Source organism: Diplotaxodon limnothrissa, linkage group LG16, assembly GCF_057381915.1.
Source record: "Diplotaxodon limnothrissa isolate DT_005_m linkage group LG16, D_limnothrissa_male_GT1.1, whole genome shotgun sequence".
NCBI classification, from domain to species: Eukaryota; Metazoa; Chordata; class Actinopteri; order Cichliformes; family Cichlidae; genus Diplotaxodon; species Diplotaxodon limnothrissa.
The window spans coordinates 10,051,350-10,072,373 of NC_140611.1; the positions used below are offsets into that span (position 1 = coordinate 10,051,350).

General features: G+C 43.6%; 1 protein-coding gene across 1 annotated transcript in view; it reads right to left on the minus strand.

Moving 5' to 3' along the window:
* Positions 1 to 17,853, minus strand: part of itgav (integrin, alpha V) — a 51,134-nt gene extending 33,281 nt beyond the window's left edge. Inside the window, exons 1-2 of the mRNA XM_085374967.1 lie at positions 17,293 to 17,853; positions 13,439 to 13,566 (exon numbers count right to left, since the gene is read on the minus strand). Coding sequence (XP_085231093.1) covers positions 13,439 to 13,566; positions 17,293 to 17,456 — 292 coding nt within the window. The 5' untranslated portion in view covers positions 17,457 to 17,853. The remainder of the gene's footprint in view (positions 1 to 13,438; positions 13,567 to 17,292) is intronic.
* Positions 17,854 to 21,024: the final 3,171 nt, after the last annotated feature.

The following is a 21,024-nucleotide window of genomic DNA, read 5'->3' on the forward strand; positions in this document are numbered from 1 at the left end:
CAGGACGGAGGGACCAGAACGGGAAACAAAAACAAACAACAGAAAACATAGGAGCACATGACCATAGTCCAAATAAAGTTCAGGGGGCCGACCCAGAGCCCACAGGCACAAGAGTTCACGGGTCACACGGTCGGGGGGCCGACCAGGCGGGTGGCACAGGTGACAGAGCTGGTCCGGAGGCCGGCCGTGCGGAAGGCAGCGGCGGCTCTCCAGTGTCAGGCGCACTGGCCGAGGCCCGGTGGGCACAGGACCAGTCGAGGCAGGACCAGACGAGGCAGGACCTGATGGTGGCGATGCGGGGGCCGGACCAGGCATTGCTGCAGAGGCTGAGGCTGGACCAGGCGACGGCGAAGCAGGAGCTGAGGCCGGACTGGGCGAAGCAGAGGCCGAGGCCGGACTAGGCGGAGCAGAAGCAGAGGCCGACGCCGGACCGGGCGACGTTGAAGGCGATGACGGGGCCGGACCGGGCGACGTTGAAGGCGATGACGGGGCCGGACCGGGCGACGTTGAAGGCGATGACGCACAGGCTGGAGCTCGACCAGACGAGGACGAAGACTCTGAGGCTGGGCCAGACGAGGACGAAGACTCTGAGGCTGGGCCAGACGAGGACGAAGACTCTGAGGCTGGGCCAGACGAGGACGAAGACTCTGAGGCTGGGCCAGGCGTAGCAGAAGCACAGGCAGAGGCTGGCCCAGGCGTAGCAGAAGCACAGGCAGATGCAGCCGGACCAGGCGACGACGAGGCGGTCGCAGGTGGCGGCTGGACAGGCTCCTCGGGCCCTCCAGCTGATGCGGCGTGAGGCTGAGCGGGCCCCTCGGACCCTCCAGCGGAGACAGGAGGCTGAACGGGCCCCTCGGACCCTCCAGCTGACGAGGCATGAGGCTGGACGGGCCCCTCGGACCCTCCAGCTGACGAGGCATGAGGCTGGACGGGCCCCTCGGACCCTCCAGCTGACGAGGCATGAGGCTGGACAGGCCCCTCGGACCCTCCAGCGGAGACAGGAGGCTGAACGGGCCCCTCGGACCCTCCAGCTGACGAGGCATGAGGCTGAACGGGCCCCTCGGACCCTCCAGCGGAGACAGGAGGCTGAACGGGCCCCTCGGACCCTCCAGCGGAGACAGGAGGCTGAACGGGCCCCTCGGACCCTCCAGCTGACGCGGCATGAGGCTGGTGCGGTTCTCCTGAACCCCCAGCTGACGAGGAAGGTTGCTGAACGGGCCCCTCGGACCCTCCAGCGGAGACAGGTGGCTGAACGGGCCCCTCGGACCCTCCAGCTGACGAGGTAGATGGCGGCGTGGGAGCCGCGGAGTCCTGGATGAGCTCATCCGAGCTCCCAGCAGGAGCTGATGCAGAGCCAGAGAGATTTGAGACCCCTGGCTGGATGTTAAGCTGACCAGCGGACCGTACTGCTATCGGGGACTGGGCTACAGGAGCTACTGGGGCCTGCGCTACAGGCGGCACTGGAGCTACTGGGACCTGCGCTACAGGCGGCACTGGAGCTACTGGGACCTGCGCTACAGGCGGCACTGGAGCTACTGGGGCCTGCGCTACAGGCGGCACTGGAGCTACTGGGACCTGCGCTACAGGCGGCACTGGAGCTACTGGGACCTGCGCTACAGGCGGCACTGGAGCTACTGGGGCCTGCGCTACAGGCGGCACTGGAGCTACTGGGGCCTGCGCTACAGGCGGCACTGGAGCTACTGGGGCCTGCGCTACAGGCGGCACTGGAGCTACTGGGGCCTGCGCTACAGGCGGCACTGGAGCTACTGGGGCCTGCGCTACAGGCGGCACTGGAGCTACTGGGGCCTGCGCTACAGGCGGCACTGGAGCTACTGGGGCCTGCGCTACAGGCGGCACTGGAGCTACTGGGGACTGAACTGGGGGTGACACTGGAGCTACTGGGGACTGAACCGGGGGTGACACTGGAGCTACTGGAGACTGAACCGGGGGTGACACTGGAGCTACTGGAGACTGAACCGGGGGTGACACTGGAGCTGCTGGAGACTGCACCGGGGGTGACACTGGAGCTACTGGAGACTGCACCGGGGGTGACACTGGAGCTACTGGAGACTGCACCGGGGGTGACACTGGAGCTACTGGAGACTGAACCGGGGGTGACACTGGAGCTACTGGAGACTGAACTGGGGGTGACACTGGAGACCCAGGTGACACTGGTGTACTGGGGTGAAGGCAGCGAGGATGCAGTCTCTCTCTTAAGGGAGGATCGAATGATTTAGCGATAAATCTTGACGGGAAAAGATGCCGATGCTGAAAATACCAGGCAGCGGGGGCTTCCAGGAGGGTAGCCGACTGAGCTGTGAAGGGCTGCGAGGGAGCTAACTGAACTGAGGGTGGCTGCGAGGGAGCTAACTGAACTGAGGGTGGCTGCGAGGGAGCTAACTGAACTGAGGGTGGCTGCGAGGGAGCTAACTGAACTGAGGGTGGCTGCGAGGGTGCTAACTGAACTGAGGGTGGCTGCGCAGGCGATAAGCAGCTCGCTTTGACCTCCGCCACACAAGACACAGCTCCTGAATGAACAGTCATAATGTCTGGAAAAGACACAGAGTCCTCACTCACCACAGCAGGTGAATTAGGAGTCCGAATGCCCGGCTGTGGGGTGGTGCGACGGCGGCGTGAACGCCGTTCCTTCTTGACTGCAGCTCCCGATGAACCAGACAACGGCGCTTCATGCGCGCCGGGCGGCGTCGCAGAGGCTGGTGAACTGGGTGCTGATGGAGCGGTAGATGAGAGTTCCTGGAAGCTCAGGGGACCCCCGAGAGCCAGGCGGGTTCCCCGGAAGATCTCCTCATAGTCAGGAGCTAGCCACGGCTTCCACCGGAGCTCTTCATCCAGTTGATCGCATGCTGCACGCTGCCGCTCCTCCAGGTCGAAATCCATGACCTCCCCCACATCCTCGTGTGGCTCGTTGGAGGGCGAAACATGCCGTAGCGCGGGGCGACGGCGACGCGAACGCCGCTTCCTCTTTGAGGTGGTCGTGGATGAAACTTCGATTTCTGTGGCGACCGGCTCCTCGTCTTCTGACCACATCCGTGCCAGATAGGAAGCGGAGGACGGGTAGGTCGGTCGAGGCGGTGAGGGTGAACGACTGAGCTGCGACAGCGAAGTGGAAGCCGGCGAGTAGAGGGACGGCGCCAGCGTAGAGGAGTGTGGTGCCGTGGCGAACCTCAGCGTGCCGACTTGTATGCTCACAGCAGGCAGAGGGGAGGCTGCGCGGCCACGGGGCTGTGGTGACGCAGTCCGCACACCGGACCGCTGATGCTGCCGAGGGCAGGCTGGGAGGATGGTGCGGAGGAAGTCCGAGATCAGAGGGGGTAGCGCCTCCCATAACCAGGGAAAAACCGTGACGCTTGTCCCCAACGAGGAAAGTAACTCCTCCCTCTCCTCCTCACTAGAGCTTCGGCTCCACTGGTAGCATAACGACTCCACCGCTTGTATTACGTCTCTGCCAGGAGTCGCTGGGTCCATATCGTGGTCGCGTTCTTCTGTCATGGTTCGTTGTGTGGCAGGCAGGAGAAGGACCCAAGATGCAGACTCACAGACACGGGGATAAACTTAAAGAACACAGCTTTAATGCTGGCACGGCAGAACGTAGGAAATACAAAACTAAACTGGGAAAACTAAATACAAAGCTCGCCAAGAAACACAGGGAGGAACACACACAACATGAGGGAGAACGCGACGCTGAACAGAGGGAGACTCAGACAGAAGTACACAGAGGGTAAACGAGGAAAGTGGGCACACACGGGGAACACAGGTGATACTGATAATCATAACGAGACAGGGCGGGGTGAACTGAACATGACATGTACAGGCACAGAGGTTCAGACAGGAGGAGAGAGAGCACGGGGAAAACACAGACATAACGGGCTGGGGAAACATGAAACAACCACAAAGGGAGACGAGGGCTCACAGATACACAGAGGGGCACACAGGGGGTAAAAGCCATGAAGGGAAAACACTTAGGGAACAACACAACAGGGCAACTCAGAAAACATGGCCTAAATAAGGAACGAAATACAAAAATACAAGGAACTAAGAATACTGGGCCCACATGGCCCAGGGCCATGACATAAACAGGCTGACGTCTGCTAAATGGGTCAAACTGGGCAGAAAGTCTACAAACACATAACATCCTTACAGAATATGATGTAACACTATAGATCAACTTACCTCAGAATATATAAAGCATATAAACAATTACAGCAATATGATGCAACAAACACAGCAGTGCTACTAATCCAAAATACTCAAAGCTTCATAGAACTGAAACAAACATTTATTTTTAGCTCCATTCTGCTGCTGATACATACTTTAGGTTTATGAATATTACACTTGTTGCTGCCTTTCATAGTGCGTAACTTGAAGGCCCTGAGTACTTTCTCCCACACTGAAAACACTGGAATGATAAAATTATTTGAACATTACCTAATAAGACTGATTCAGGACAGACAATTAGTTATTTTAAACTTTTCTAGCAGTCCTTCACAAACAGGGAACAGTCTGTCTATTCTCTCCATCTGTCAGCTGCTGCTGGCTCTTCCTCCTCCTCTTCCTCACACGCTGTTGAGTTTGTCCTGGTGGATCATCAGGGGTGCAAAGCCTCACAGATGATGTGCAGCAGTGGGTCCCTCAGTCTGTCCTCACTCTGGACACTTGCAGTTGTCACACATGGAAATCAAATGTGTGATAAGCTGCAGGATTCAAACACAAGTGTGACTTATAAACACATGTTCATATTTTTATTACACAATCAGAGAGAAAGAAACAGAGAGCGTGCAGGACAGACAGACAGGTGACAGTCTCAGGTGTATACACTGCTACAAAACAGCACAAAAGAAGGAGGATTTAGTGTTTGTGTTATTACGAAACAAGAGGAGTTCCCAGATGGTACAGTGGACACACATGTGTGACTCCTGTGATTAAAGCATCTTTCTTTCAGCTTAACGAGTGAACCGTCAGCTCGTTCAAACACACGTTAAAGTCCGTTTGGCTCGACACCACCGAACAGAGGCAGCAATATAACATAGCTAACATTAACAGTGCAGTGAATCTTCCTTGTGCTGTGATATTCAGGACTGCAAACCGAGCAGCATCACTGACTTTCAGCTTGTTGTGTTTGTGGATATATGACTGACTTTAATTATCCACAAAATCATCACAATCTCTGTAAGATTAAGGTCGACTATATATATATTTTTAAAGTAAAGGCTTTAAAACCAAGTTAATTCTGAAAGTACAGACATGACTAATGTCACATAACTTTCCCGACATGTGGCCAACAATAATGGTTTAATGTTCTTCATTAAAAAAATATTTGCGCATAAATAAGTGACATAATATTCAGTACTTACTTCTGAAAGTTTACACTTCCTCCGCTCCGCTTCCACCGTTTTTTTTCGGCAAAATTATCCACACCACCACCGCACTATGAAGTCTGGGATATGTTGGGCCATGAAGGCTACACCGACCCATCCTTAAAATTCAGGGAAATTATGGACGCATTTGAGGGCCGCATTTCGAGCAGCCTTTGAATTGGGAAAGCCTTCTTTATACCAGCTAGAGAGAGAACGCTCATCATTTACTGTGACGTAATCGGCCTTAAAATGCGGCCTTTAAGGCTGCAAACCCCAAATCCGGTCATTGGTACTTCCTGGCTTGTGTAGTTACTAGGTAACAAAAGCTCAACACTGCCCCTAGCGTCCTGGAGCACTTCCGTTGTGTTTTGTACGTGTTTTGGATTTTGCAAGTGTTTTGGAATTTGTACGTGTTTTGGAATTTGCATGTGTTTTTTAGTTTGCAAGTGTTTTGGAATTTGCAAGTGTTTTGGAATTTGTACGTGTTTTGGATTTTGCAAGTGTTTTGGAATTTGTACGTGTTTTGGATTTTGCAAGTGTTTTGGAATTTGTACGTGTTTTGGAATTTGCATGTGTTTTTTAGTTTGCAAGTGTTTTGGATTTTGCAAGTGTTTTGGAATTTGTACGTGTTTTGGATTTTGCAAGTGTTTTGGAATTTGTACGTGTTTTGGAATTTGCATGTGTTTTTTAGTTTGCAAGTGTTTTGGATTTTGCAAGTGTTTTGGAATTTGTACGTGTTTTGGAATTTGCATGTGTTTTTTAGTTTGCAAGTGTTTTGGATTTTGCAAGTGTTTTGGAGTTTGCATGTGTTTTTTAGTTTGCAAGTGTTTTGGATTTTGCAAGTGTTTTGGAGTTTGTACGTGTTTTGGAGTTTGCAAGTGTTTTGGAGTTTGCATGTGTTTTGGAATTTGCAAGTGTTTTGGAGTTTGCAAGTGTTTTGGAGTTTGTACGTGCTTTGTCTCTAGGGGCCACCGTAGATAATAGCTTTGTACATATACAATGTAAATAGCAGTTACTCTGAGGACTATAACACACAAATCCACATGCCTGTGATTCCACAGGTTTCACTGACTGATACTGTGTGTATAATAGTGATGGGTCGTTCGCGAACGAAATGGCTCTTAGAGCCGGCTCTTTGACGTGAACGACGCGAGCCGGCTCCTTATCGCGAGCCGTCACGTGGGGGTTTTTTTTTTTTTTTTTTCTTTCTCTCAGCCTCTCTCTCGCACTTTTTTCCCGCTTCACTCTGCACGCGAGCCTTGTGCTTTACGCTGGGCAGAGGGGGGAGGGGCGGTAGTTACACTCAGTAGCACAGGAACAGAGCCAGAGAGAGAGAAAGAGAGGCAGGGACAACAACATTAGAAAGGTATAGTAATCATCCACAACTATTTTCAGTTGCAGATGATAAAGGATTGAGAAAGTTTATTCATGCAGGTCCATATGACAGAGAATATGCATGTTCTTTTAGTTTTCATATTATAATTTATATTTAATTGTGTTGTGGTTTGCAGTGTTTTGTGTTCTTTTCACTTTAAATTTGTGAAAGGAAAAAGCTGAAAATTTAAATAGTTAAAACTTGAAATGTGAATAGTTGATTTTTGTATTATATGATTTATTTATTACATTTTATGTGGAGTGAATAAATAAAAGTATATTTACGGTGGCCCCTAGAGACAAAGCACATACAAACTTCAAATCACGTACGAACTCTGAAGCATGTACAAACTCCAAAACACGTAAAAACACGTACAAACTCCAAAACACGTAAAAACTCCAAAACACGTAAAAACACGTACAAACTCCGAAGCACATAAAAACTCAGAAGCATATAAAAACTCAAAACACGTACAAAAGACAACAGAAGTGCTCCAGGATGCTGGGCGCAGTGTTGAGCCTTTGTTATCTTGTGGCTACACAAGCCAGCAAGTACCAACGACCGGATTTGGTGTGTGGTAATAACAGGTAAATGAACTTTTTTTTAAATTATTTGAATATATATATGAGTGCCTGTGTATAAATACACAAACAATACACACATGCTTTCAATTGTGTAATTTAAGTGATCTAGTAGCTCTGCTTTGGAAGTTCAGTTCATGCTAGAAATGTGTTTTGGAGTTTGTACGTGTTTTGTCTCTAGGGGCCACCGCATATATTTATATATAAACATATATAAATAAAACCACTTGTTTTTATGTTAGTAATTCCTTTTGTGCATAATTTTATATTATTGTTAATAATAAATTAATTAAAGCAACAAAACAACCTGAAGAGCCGGTTCGGAGCCGAAAGAGCCGGCTCTTTTTAGTGAGCCGAACCGAAAGAGCCGGATCTCTAAAAAGAGCCGGAAATCCCATCACTAGTGTATAATAGGAATGCTGTCAGGAGACAACAGCTGGCATTTGACTGCTCCCAGCTGGAGTGAAAAAACAAACAACAAAACAACAAAAACATAATAACAGACTGAGCTCCGAATTAGTGAAACAAAAGGACGACTCCCATAGAAATCAGATAAATATTTACAAGCAATAAGCAGATAAATATTTAAGCCTGGGCAGATATTACACACGGACAGTTTGGGATTTTCCCACCAGGATGGGAAACTCCAGCCTCGGCAGTTCCAGCTAAATTCAAATTCTTTGACTCTCAGAGCTGTTTGGTTGATAAAAGAGTGCTCTAGTGGACACGAGGGATGAAGTACAAAAGGATTAGTTTCCCAGTTTGGCAATAACTTGCATCAGTCTTACCTAATCTGTAATTATGGTGGTGAATCAAGGAGCCATGATGCCAACTGTTTCCTGCCAGCTAGTTACCATCTGAAAAGGAACAAACTCAGACACTGTTTGTTGTTTGCTAACCAAAAAATTTGTTATTATCGACATTCACGTGGTGAGAACAACAAACCTCCACCAAGGCAGCTCACTTACTCGCTCTCAGCTCACTTTTAGGGGAAGTTTTGTATTTTCTACACATTTTTTTTCTTTGTTCTTTTTAAAAAGTTTTGTGCTTCGTACTTTTAAAAAGTTTGTAGTGCAGTAAAAACAACCGCAAAGTTTATCCTGTTGAAACACATTGTACTGTACCTGGGATCATTTTCAGTACATTTTCTTTTTATTTACATGGATAAAGTGTGAGCAGCATTCATTTCATTGTTCAGTAAATAGTTTAGATTATAACCAGTTACTGTACATAACATCATATGTTGTAATAAAATGAATCAATTATACACATAAAGCATCCTATGATGACATGTTCCTGTCATTCTGAAAACCTATTGTCATTTTTAGTAGCTCTATCGAGCATTATTAATAGCATTACTATGACCTCTGACCTAATTTTATGTGCTGCACATAAAAGCAAATATATAAAAACTGTTATATATTTGCTGTACACAATATTCTTGAAGACAGTATAAAACAACCCAAAAAAAGAAAAAAACCAGAGTCAGGACAGATTAATGCTGAGTCTGGGTCACTGTGAGACAGACACACACAATCACACACACACAGTCAAATTCCAGTTAATTCTGTTCTCTGGTCCAGTAAAGCTTTTGGCCAGTAATTACTCAGGTCATCAACAAAGGCCTCTATTGTGGGGAAAAGCACACACATGGGCGCACACACACTCACACGTGTGTGCACACACAGCATTATAACTAGGCCACTGACTAACTACATTACGACCAAAAGAGAAGAGTGTCACCGAACATGTTTGGTTTCTGTCCGAGCCTGCAGGCTCTCAGTGCTGACCGTGTCCTGTTCTAAGGCAGATGGGAAGGAATTTGCTGATCAATTAGACTGTAACATCAGGAGATGAAGTTGAACAAGTTGAAAAGTAAACATCCTGCACTAGGCGCCTGCTTTACAAGACTTACTGAGGCTATGTAAGACAAATTTACCTTTTATGGACATAAGAGGCCTGGAACAGCAGGCTGCATGAAGCCAACTGTTCAGCAGGTATTCCAGTGCTGTAGAGCTACAGGCCAAAATCAGTTGATTAAAGACAGATATACGTACAGTACATAGCACTGAATACTTCTGCCAAAAAGCCAAATTATAATAAGGCTGAAGGTATTTAAGTCTGCAGGTTTCCAACTAAATCCTGCACTATTCTATATTAGTTTTATGAATGCAAAATAAAAGCAGCAAAAGCAATTCTGTTGATCAACACAAAATGTAATCCTTGGCATTTGTGGCTTTTAAAAGAAATTTAGAGAGCTAAATTGTAGGTTCTAACTTTGAATGTCTAACATTATTTTACTGGAAAATGAAAGCAGTTTCATTAACTGTGGCAGTGAAGATTTCAGTTTTTATTCATGTGCCACTCAAAGTGTGTCAAACATCAGTGTCAGATTTTTCAAAGGAGGAGGGAGAATATTCGCTGTTGGTTTAAATGGTGAAAGCAACATGAACTCTGCTTTAACACGATACTGCATGTATTCTTTGTCTGCAAAGAGCTTGTGCACGGGCAATATTGACGCCATGCTGGAGGGGGCGGGACGTCACTGTTTTGGAGTGTTGTGTGGTTTGTTTGTTTTTTAACTTCCTATTTTCATGGCTGAGGTCTCCCACAGAATACCAACCAAGCTCAACTACACAGCCTCGCTCAAAGAAACACATACTGCCCTGTCTCCGGCTATTTATACTTCCTTCATTCCGCTTTGTCTTCCATGTCCTCTTTTAATGGAACTGGCAGAAAGTGTGGTTCCAGTTTAGGGTAAAATATGTTAGGTATGTATACTGGAGATTTCTTGGCAAATGTAAGCATAGAAAAACAAATTAATTTCCTTAGTTACCAAATGCAAATCTCCCATCCCACCAATTTAATTCACTATTGCTATGTCAATCTTAACGACTATGTCAAAAAAAACCCAAAGGTAGCTGGTTGGTTACCCCAACACCACAGCAGAAAAAGAGATAACTGAAAGAGTGCCAGATAAAAATGTAGAAAAGACAACGGAAATATGACGTTTCTGTTTTTTCATGTGATGTTTTTGCACATCTTTAGTGGAGCTAGAGCTTCAGTGGAACTTGAGGTCACATGCTTCATATACGTCATCATTTCTTTCCACTGCACTTTGTCACACTTTGCTTTTATAGATTAAGAGGGGTGGTTTTTTTAGACTTTAAAAGACTTGTACATTTCAGCTTAGGTATATCTTAAACTCAAATTAAGAATGTGCATAAAAACATAGCTTAAAACACAAAGCACCCAAAAAGAAGTTTATTCATCGCTTTGGTCAGTCAGTGCTTTGCCATCATTATTAGAGCATGTGTCAGTGTCAGCATATACTATTATATATATATTGTACATATATTTATTAGTTTCAGATTTAGCCATTCGTATATTTTGCCTGTTTATGTTATTGTATTTTGCACAACTCTGTTGCTTGTGAAGCTCGCACACAAGAATTTCACTCACATGTGCTGTACCAATGTACCTGCACATGTGATGTGACAATAAAAGTGATTTGATTTGGTTGCTACATGAACTCAATTGCCCCAAGCATACTGTTCAGCTAACATCAACACCTGGCTTGTCTTTGCTCTCCTGTGCCTGCCATTTTTCTCCCTTGGATCTTTAGGTGTGTTTTTGTATTTCACTCCAGTGTGTAGAAGACATTAAACCTACACTCTAAAAGATGACAGTCACTCATTTAACACCTACTCTTAAAAAATGAAAGCTAGCAGGAAAAGTTAATCATATAGCCACAGTTACCCAGCCCCGTTATGAAAACTATAAATCATGTCTGTCAATGCGTGCAGTCACCAGTGATTTGGAAACACTGTGACTGCACTGTTTCACCAGAGGATAAGTTCTGTTTTGAAAGACTTATAGACATCTTTCAAATCTTTATATGACACAATACTGTTGACACTCAAAGAGACCTTGGTAACACCAGCGATAAACCAGCTACACACCCAGTTTACATTTAAAGCAATTTAAACCACTAGTGTTGTGCTGGGTGTCGCAGCATTCAGAGGTGTGATTCTTCCTGCTTTAAAGTCAGTGGTGAACACACCACAGCTTGTCCTTCTTAAGTTGTCAAAAGTAACAAGACATCTGAATGTAATACTTTTAACAACAACACACTTATAGGTTCTTACAGCCAACTGACCACCTCCCAGTCTGAATCATTAAGGAGGACATCCAGACAGAACAGCAGGCAGAAGTCAAATGATTAAATTAAATGAAATGTGTCAGGCAGTAAGAAGGTGTGTTCACATCTGAGCACATCATCTCCCAAGAAGAAGCTTGGAGATGGTACAACTTTTGCAAAACATCAGGCACCAACATGGCTGGAGGGAAAAACAAAACAAAAACGGATACGATTTCTTATAAAACTTTTCTTTGTTTACCTTTCAAATGTCACATAGGCTTTAAGTCTAGAGAGGAGACTTTAAAAATGTACACTTCATGTATGCAAAGCTGACAGCAACATAAACGTCTGCTGGACAAAAAGTTAACACACAGTTCCCTTTTTTACATTTAAATACTCAAGAACACCCATCTGAACCTCTGGTTTCATAAGGGAAGGAAATGGTTTTATTGTAGACATTTTTATTATGGTTTTGACAGACGGGCTTATGAAAATAGATGCAATCCCATGAGTCGCAAGAATGACACCGAAACAAGTCCCACTTTGCCATTCTGAGTTCTGGCATGATGTGAGAAATCAGCTGAAAATTTTCTAAGGAATTTTCATTCGACCACAAAAATCAATTGCTTCTTTATACATGTTTGTTTCCGCTTGAAAGTAAGGAGAAAAGAATCCATGAAGTGAGTTTGTTCTGTCACTAACCTCTAACTGACCAATCACCATGCAGAATGGTAGCATTTCATGCGCAAGAACAGCCCCTTTAAGTAAAACTATAAGAGGACATAAGCATTGTTTTATTTCAAAGCAAACATATTATCAGCTCTGCATTTTCAAAACATTTTCTGTAGAAACAGGTAGAATTCATTATTTTAGCCATTTAGCTTCATTAGCTCTTATTCATTGACAATAAGACTATTAGTGTACTGAACAGAAAGTGGGAGGCCCTACACTTGCTTTGTTATTAGCTTATGAACTAAAGAATATGACAAAGTAAAATCCTGACAGATCTTAGCTCAATATGAACTCTCTTTAAGCTCCTGAGAGAAATTACGGTTCTTGAGTGGGTCAATGGTTCACCAGCTAGTGTCAGTTTCAGTTTATCCGCTATTTTTGATACCAGTGTACAGCAGTTTTTAGCCAAAAACACAGATTAATTAGTACTCGAGAACATTTAAAGCTCTGGATCACATTTGGGGTAGTCAGAAAAGTCTGTGAAACACAGATTTACTCATTTATAGATCCAAAATGCCACATATTCTCTGAAAGTGAGTAACTTTGGCTTCCCCTGGTAAAAACAACAGACATGACCAAAAACATTTCCTTGACAACTTCTGCTGTTCTTCATAATCATTTCATTCACATATAAAGGAAATAATCACCATTTGCACCTAAGAAAAGGACATTTTATTGTGTGAAGCTTCCAGGATTCCTGGAACGTGTGGGTGCTGCTGCCTCACAGAAAAAAAATGACTGAAATTCTACGAAGACAATAAAGGGATTAATACCCACATCACAGAACATTACCAAATTCTAACTGTTTATCACTGTGTAAATATTTACAGTGAAGACAGTGCTCTGCTCATCTGGCCTTTCACAATCAAAGAGAAACAGTAAATTACTAAATTATGATCAATGCTGGAGAGAGATGATTGCAACATGGATAAACAGAAGGAGGCAGCAGTTTGTCAGTCACTCACAGTACATGGACGAGTCCACACACATTCTGCTTCAACGCACATTCCTGAATGCGTCTTAGCATGAAAACAACAGAAACAGGCTGAGCTGAACCCTCAGTATTCAATCAGTAATATGCTTACTGAAAACTGTTCATGATATCTATCATGGTCTGGAATTAAAATGTAAATTCTAAGTGGTTTTCATTAAAGGAGGGAGAGATACTGAAGGTTAAACCCACCCTAAGGTGATGGGGAAGAGGTTTTAACCAAACTAAGGGGTCTTCTGGTACCTTTGTTGTCAAACACCAGCTGCTGACAGGCGCTGGATCCGCCCCAGGGGCAGCTGTACACTGCTCCTCTCTCCACAATGCTGTCCGCAGACATGTTAGCTCGAGGAGCTCCAATCAGAACGTCTGACCTGAGGAGAGGAGAGGACGTTATTCCGTAACACAAACAGCCACCAACTCATACAGAAAAAGCCACAAATGCTCTCATGTAGTAATTAAGCTGACCAAGAGAGGCTAAACTGTGTCTCATTCAGCTTAGGAAACAAAGCTTAATCTTTCAGTCATCTGTTACCACCTCAGTCTAAAAATCTGTGCATACATGAGTCAGCTGGTGTTTCAAAGTATGGGAGCTTTACTGCCATAGTAATTTCTGTGAATGAACTCGATATGAGGAAAGTCTGTGAGTAAGAACTCATCAAATACTTGCATATGGATATGCAATGTGCATATTAGCTATACGAATATGTATATTTCTTGATAGATAAATAGACAGGGTTAATATATTGGTTAATTCTGGCTATTTGTTGATATACCCACAATGATATTTATAACAGCCAATAAATACAGTTTGTTTGTTTTTGTTTTTAATTCAATTCAATATCGCTCAGGTTCTGAGGCGCAGTGATGAGGTGGTGGGATTTTCCCCATCTTCTCATAGTCAGGGCGTCATCACTGTCCAACTTTGTGGTGTAAGTAATACCAACAACAGCACATTTCAGGCAGGTTTTTATATTTAGCACTGAGATTGATATTGTTAGCATAAGGATATGCATTAATGCATAAAAAGGCCAAGAGTTCAGCCGTGTGTTCAATTTACTGAAGAACAGTGAACTAATAAACACACTTTATCTAGCACCAAAGCAAGGACTTTCTGGGGATCTAACCATCTCACAGAACTTTAAACTCTGGTTCATCCAGTTAAATCTTAAGTAGAGGAGTTCCTCAAAAGACTCATACTCCCCAGGAAGTCTGTGGTGAAAGCAGAACTTTAGTCTCTAATACGGTTCAAACTAAATTTAAAAAGAAAAGAAAGAAAACACTGGATGCTGCTTTTATCTTCAACCTGCTCATTTCTTCCAGTGTTGATGTCTCTACTCTGCATAAATCACACAGGACTACAAATCTACACCAAGAGTACCACAAGATGATATTATCGGTACTACTGACCAAGACTGGTACAATGACCTTCATATGTAGTATTGGTGTCCCTTTAAAGAGGTCTACACAGTGCTGCAACAGTGAGTGTTTGTCCAAAAGTATCATTGCCTGGAACATGCCCTACTGACTAGTTCTTAATATAATAAACATATGAAACACAGATCATCTCCCGTCTGTAGATGCTGCAGTAACATGACAAATTTCCTCAGCAATACAAAACATAATTTGGCTGCTTGTAGCGATGCTGCAAGAGACAGCCAACAGTTTTCATGTGAACAGTTGGTCTTTGTTCAAAGCATTAAGGTTTCCCTGCAGTGCGAAACAGGATTTGTTTATAAAGAGCCATTCAGTGGACATTTTTCCTTTTCAACTGTTTTCACTACCTAATGTATTGACCACTTATAAAACGAATGAATACTTTTAATTCGTTAAGCACTGCCGTGCTAAAAGGCTGCTGGTTCAGTGAGACCGAGGTGGTTGTACTGATTGATGTGGTTGCTTTAAAAGCTGACAGGAACCACAGTCAGTAGAATAAAAGTAAAACAACAACAGGAAAACAGCTACAACTCAAGTGATCTCTCAATACGTGTAATTACTGCAGGCCACACATTGTTACGCTGGGGTTTTTTTTTTAGCTTCCAGCCACTACTGCTGCCTCAAACTAGCTAATAAAAATTGAATGATAGCCTGAACTTAGCGTAGCTTATTGTTTGTAACACCTTTTTTATTTAACACAATATATAGCTCTAAATGTGAGACAGTGCCCATAGATGCATTACAAGGCCTGTTTACAGCCTGGTGTAAAAACTGTTTTTGGCCTCCGTGGAGAGTGTCCACCTTCATAACAATTCTAGTATGAGGGAATTTGTATTTATTTTCATAACTCATCCATCTGAATGCTGACAACATGTTTAGCTGTAGCTGATTGGTACCCGCTGGGTTTCAGCTTCACTAACTGGAGTCACCATGTTTAAACAACTGTTGACGACATGGGTGTGGTACGGAGCATCTAAGAGGTTTGTGATTCAGTTTTGGTGAGTGAAATTGTAGTGTCTGTCTGTTATTTAGCACTAGTTAGTAGGCATCTGTAACTGTGCATTCAACCCATATGGTTTATAGATGACGTTTCCTAGCGACAACTTATCATTCCACCCTATCATCTAACCACAGTCACTTCTGGGTTCAGTAAACCAAAATGCTTGATATGCATTAGGCCCTGTGAGGAAAAAAAGATGTATAGTTCCTTTTTAATAACTAGAACCAAACGAGTCTCCACAGTGACTGTGTTCTGTATGAGGAAATATTTACATTATTAAGCCATGGTCAGCCAGCTTCAGTCCTGATATCATATTATACAAATCCCCTCTGACCATGGCAATAACTGTAATATGAGCAGTGAATTTCAGTGCTGATCTAATTAGTGTTACTAAAAGGATTCAATGTTTTTCAGGCTAGTGTAGATGAAAGTCTCTAACTGTCTGTCCGCTCTGTCAGTCTATTGTCACATGAGACTGCAACATTCCTCTGATATTTTTTCAAATATGGAGAAATGGCAGGCAATCGATGTTTCTCTACACAGCATAGTGGTTTTAGATACTAAGTTAAAACACAAAGTTACAGAATCTGAGTATGTTCCTGTACCAAGGTCAACAGGGCTCTGCTCTGAGGGAGTTATCTGCAATAAAGTGACATTTTCCTGGGTACCTACTGATATATGTTTAGTTGAACAAGGAATGAAATCCACAAGAATTGATTTAACACACACAAAAAAATGAACAACTGGGGTATGGGTTATAGGATGATGTTTTAAAGATGTCTGGGGAAAAACCTGTTTTCTTAATATACATAAAAAGTAGCACGGTGCAAGTTTGTTAATGTGCATCTACAAAACTGCTGCAGAAACTCTGTGCAGGGAGAGGATGACAGGCAGCTTTTTGCTATCATTTCATGCAGACACTCTAAAGATACAGCAAGAAACAAGACCAGGAAGCATCAAGGCAGATGATAAGACTGTTATTAGGATATCTCACACACTCCAGGGAATATTTTTTTTAAACGTTTTTCAGGAAATTTTATGACACTTGACAATATGGGAAACAATTTAAATGCACCTCAGGTTAAACCTCCTCTATGACTGAGGGCATCGGCACTATTTTGGGACTGCACTTAGTCTGTTAATGATGTAAATTAACTAAACAAAAAGAGTCTGAAAACAACTAGATCAGTAGTGTTCTTTTGAGAGAACTACTTTCACTTCAGTAAAACTGGATAACCATGGATATCCACTGCTTCAGTAGACGAGAGTTTAGAGCAACAAGCCTACATGGCCTCTGGGCACTGTTCCTGTTTGTCTGTGTTTTAAATAAAGTTACAGCTGGTGTAGCTGTGAACAGAGAAAACCTTTTCTTGAAAGTTATGCCCTTACAATTTGGTTAATAAAGAACTGAAGTAAAAGTTAAAAGTTAATGGACTGCTGTTAATGGACTGTCTTCTAATTTGTTGTCATAGTAATATGTTTTTAAGATTTAACAACTCAGAACTTGTCACTAAAAAAGAAAAGGGTCCAAGTGTAAAACTTTAGTAAAGTACTTTAACAGAAGCATATATAATGTAAAGTAAAGCAAACCAAAGGTTACATTGAACAGGCGCTTCTCCATCACCATCATTACCATAACCATCTACTCTGCTACAAATCTTACTGTAGGTTGTTTGAAGGCTTAAAGAAGTCCACCGAAAAGCCGAAGTAGCTCCCCTCGGGTCCGGAATATACGTAGGGATTATCCACATCCAGGTTGAAAGAGCTGGAGCGATGGAAGTGTAAACACACCAGGACCAGCAGAGCAGCTGTCCGTGTCCCTGCCATGGCTGCTGCTGGAGACCTCCGCGGCTTCACCGAAACAAACACAGACGCCCAAGATGTTGTCTGTCCCTTATCAAGTTACTCAGTTAGCTAGAGGTGTTGTGGCCTGTATGCACCCACGGTGCAACTTTAAAATGCCTAAAATCTCAGCCCTGCTAACAAGCGTCCCCCCCCGCAACCGTACGGAGAACAAGCCGTCATGTAATTGTTAAATAAAACACATTCCCAGCTTGTACCGGAGCTAACCAGCGTCACACACAGCGCAGGGCGGGGGGAGAGTCAGTCTTTCACCGGCGATTCGTTAGTTTGTCTAACCGATGAAAGCGGCGTAATCTCGGAACAAGCTCGGGGAGAGGCCGCGACACTGTGTATGCGTATGGTGTGGGTAAGTGTGTCAAGCATAGGCTCGCTCCAACTAGCTAAAGTCAAGTTAAACATCCAAACACAGCAAACAACTTCCGTCGAATTCCCTTCAAAACAAAAGCATGATTTTCGGCTGTACCGGGAGTTGGGAATTTAAATCAAATGTACAATTTCAAATGTAGGAAGGGATTCAGGACAGTTGAGCTTATTTCAAGATAGCTAGATATATAAATAAATATAAATAATAGATAGTTAAAGTTATTTTCAATCATTGCCATGGTATCATTGGTAGTTACTGTTGTTGTGATGATAATTCATAAATGCTCAGACATTCCATCAAGTCCATATACACCCAGGTTCTCTTCCTGCCAAAAATAAGCTGGCCACTAAGCACTGCCGTTTCCAAATAAAAAACTCCCATTAATAGAGAGAAAATACATATAAGAGAAATAAACTGGATCCAGCCCATCAGGAGACACATACAAAAAAGTCCTAGAAATGTTTGTGCCACTACAATTCATTACAGTTGTGAGAAACACTATGTATGATGCTCTGCTGAAAAAGCAGTAAAATTCCATCAAAAACCACTTACTGCACTTACTGCAGTTATGCAGATTGCATAATTGCAGTAGAATAGGATATTTATTTCCTATCCTATTCATAGTCTTTTATTTTAGGTCACGAGCAGTTGTCTAAGCATTTCACTGCATATCCTACTGTGTATGACTGTGTATGTGACAAATAAAATATGAATTTGAATTTGGGAAGGTTACTTTTAAAATGTATTCCACTACAGATTACAGAATACATGCCCCAAATGTATTTTGTAACGTATTCCGTTACGTTACTCAATTAGAGTAACGTATTCTGAATACTTTGGATTACTTAATATATTATCATGCTGTTTACAACTACATGAATGTGATTTATTACTATTACTTAAGGTCCGCGGCTCCGAACCATAGTAAAGGGACCTCTGGCGAATATGTCGGGTTCCGTGTCGGGCTCATAGCCGAAAAAAATAGCTTTACTTTGTTGCCTGGGTCAAGTTTGCTAGCAAGAGGCAGAGAGAGGCATTGAAAGGCTGCTCCAACGGAACTTATTGTTTCGGAGGAAAACACGAACACAGTGTACAGTCAAGTCTTAATAGCTTACAACTGGGCTCGTCAGGCACTCTTCTTGGCTGCAGTGGTTATTATTATATTTACACGCTTCCATCTCCCGTTTCTGCTTGATGGAGCGCTCACAGACACATAACGGGTATGGCAGTCTATTCTCCCTGCAGCACGGACTACACTGCCCATGAGGCTACATTCTTTAGGGCTATGCCTGTAGGATTCTGCCTATTAGCTTAGCACAACAACAACAACAACAAAAAGTCGCTCTCTCACCCAGGAAACACACAGTAGCAGAGAGGGCCCGCGTCACCCTGTAACCATGGCAACCGTAGAGCTGCCGCCTGGAACAACAGAACTTAACTGTCAAACAAAACCCAAACAGTCCTGACCCGCGACAATATGAAACAGGAAAATACCGCCGCGTAATCCATTTATTTCAACAAAATAACTGTATTCTATATACCACCTTTTTAAACGGTAACTGTAACGGATTACAGTTACTCATATAAGATAAGATAAGATAAGATAAGATAACCTTTATTAGTCCCACACGTGGGAAATTTGTTTTGTCACAGCAGGAAGTGGACAGTGCAAAAGTTATGACGCAAAAATTAGAATACAATAAGAATAAATACAGTACACAGCTGTACAGAATAGAATAAAATAATATACTATATACAGTAGAATAAAATAGAATAAAAATATACAATAAGATAAAAATAGAATACGAATGCTATATACAACTGAGTAAAAATACAACGATGCCAGAAAAGATTATTGCACTTAGTGTTATTGCACATGTGTGGATGTGTGTGTTTGTTCAGTTAAAGTCTTTGTTGTGGAGTCTGACAGCAGTGGGGAGGAAAGACCTGCGAAATCTCTCCGTCCCACACCGTGGGTGCCGCAGTCTCCCACTGAAGGAGCTGCTCAGTGCTGTCACAGTCTGCTGCATGGGGTGGGAGACGTTGTCCAACAGGGATGACAGCTTAGCCGCCGTTCTCCTGTCACTCACCACCTCCACTGGGTCCAGAGGGCATCCTAGAACAGAGCTGGCCCTTCGGATCACCCTGTTCAGTCTCTTCCTGTCCCCAGCAGAGATGCTGCCGCCCCAGCAGACCACACCATAAAAGATAGCAGAAGCCACCACAGAGTCATAGAAGGTCTTCAGGAGTGGGCCCTCCACCCCAAACGACCTGAGTCTCCGCAGCAGGTACAGCCTGCTCTGCCCTTTCCTGTAGAGGGCGTCTGAGTTATGAGTCCAGTCCAGTCTGTTGTTCAGATGAACACCAAATATTTTGTATTTTAAATACGTAACGGCGGTACATGTATTCCGTTACTCCCCAACACTGTTGCAGTCAACTCTTCTCAGTACTATGGTGGCTGCTATAGGACAAACATGTTGTAGTCAGCCAAAAGAGATCAAAACATTAAATTTAGGCTGTACCACATAACCAACTTTTTTTCTGTTACTGTTTGTATATAAAAAAAATTTTTTAAATATATTTGAGGAATACATATACTTAACAATAGGTGTAAGAGCTAAAAATAATAATAAACAAAAGGCTATGTGTCAAGTATTTTATGTTTTTACCCTTGAGTCACTTTTTGGGCCCATCGGCCCACCAGGAAAATGCCTGGTATCCCAGATTAACCAGCCCTATATTGAGGCGAGTTGTCGCAAACATCCTGAAGTTTTCTGCCAATAACACTTGTTCGCAACTGTTAGCCTCTGTTTGCCTGTGTTAGTGAAACTTTCCTTGAAGTTAAAATAACCCTGTTTTGCTCACTTACAAAATAAACTCTCATTCAATCATATGAGAATCATATGAGAATTGACACCAGACAGAAAGAGAGATTTTTAAGACACTCAATCCTAAACTAGCTTATAACCAGTTGTTGTCTTACAGCTGGTTGTCAGCTTGTCACAGGGTCGCATGTGTAATCTGCTGGCAATAAGTAACTGCAACAAAATCTGAAGAAATTGATATGCACATTTTTGTTTGTTAGTGCCCTGACTTCAGTTCAGGAGATGAGTGGTGAATTGAGGAGGAAGAGGAAAGCATTTTATCCAGAATCCAGTCATGCTGTCT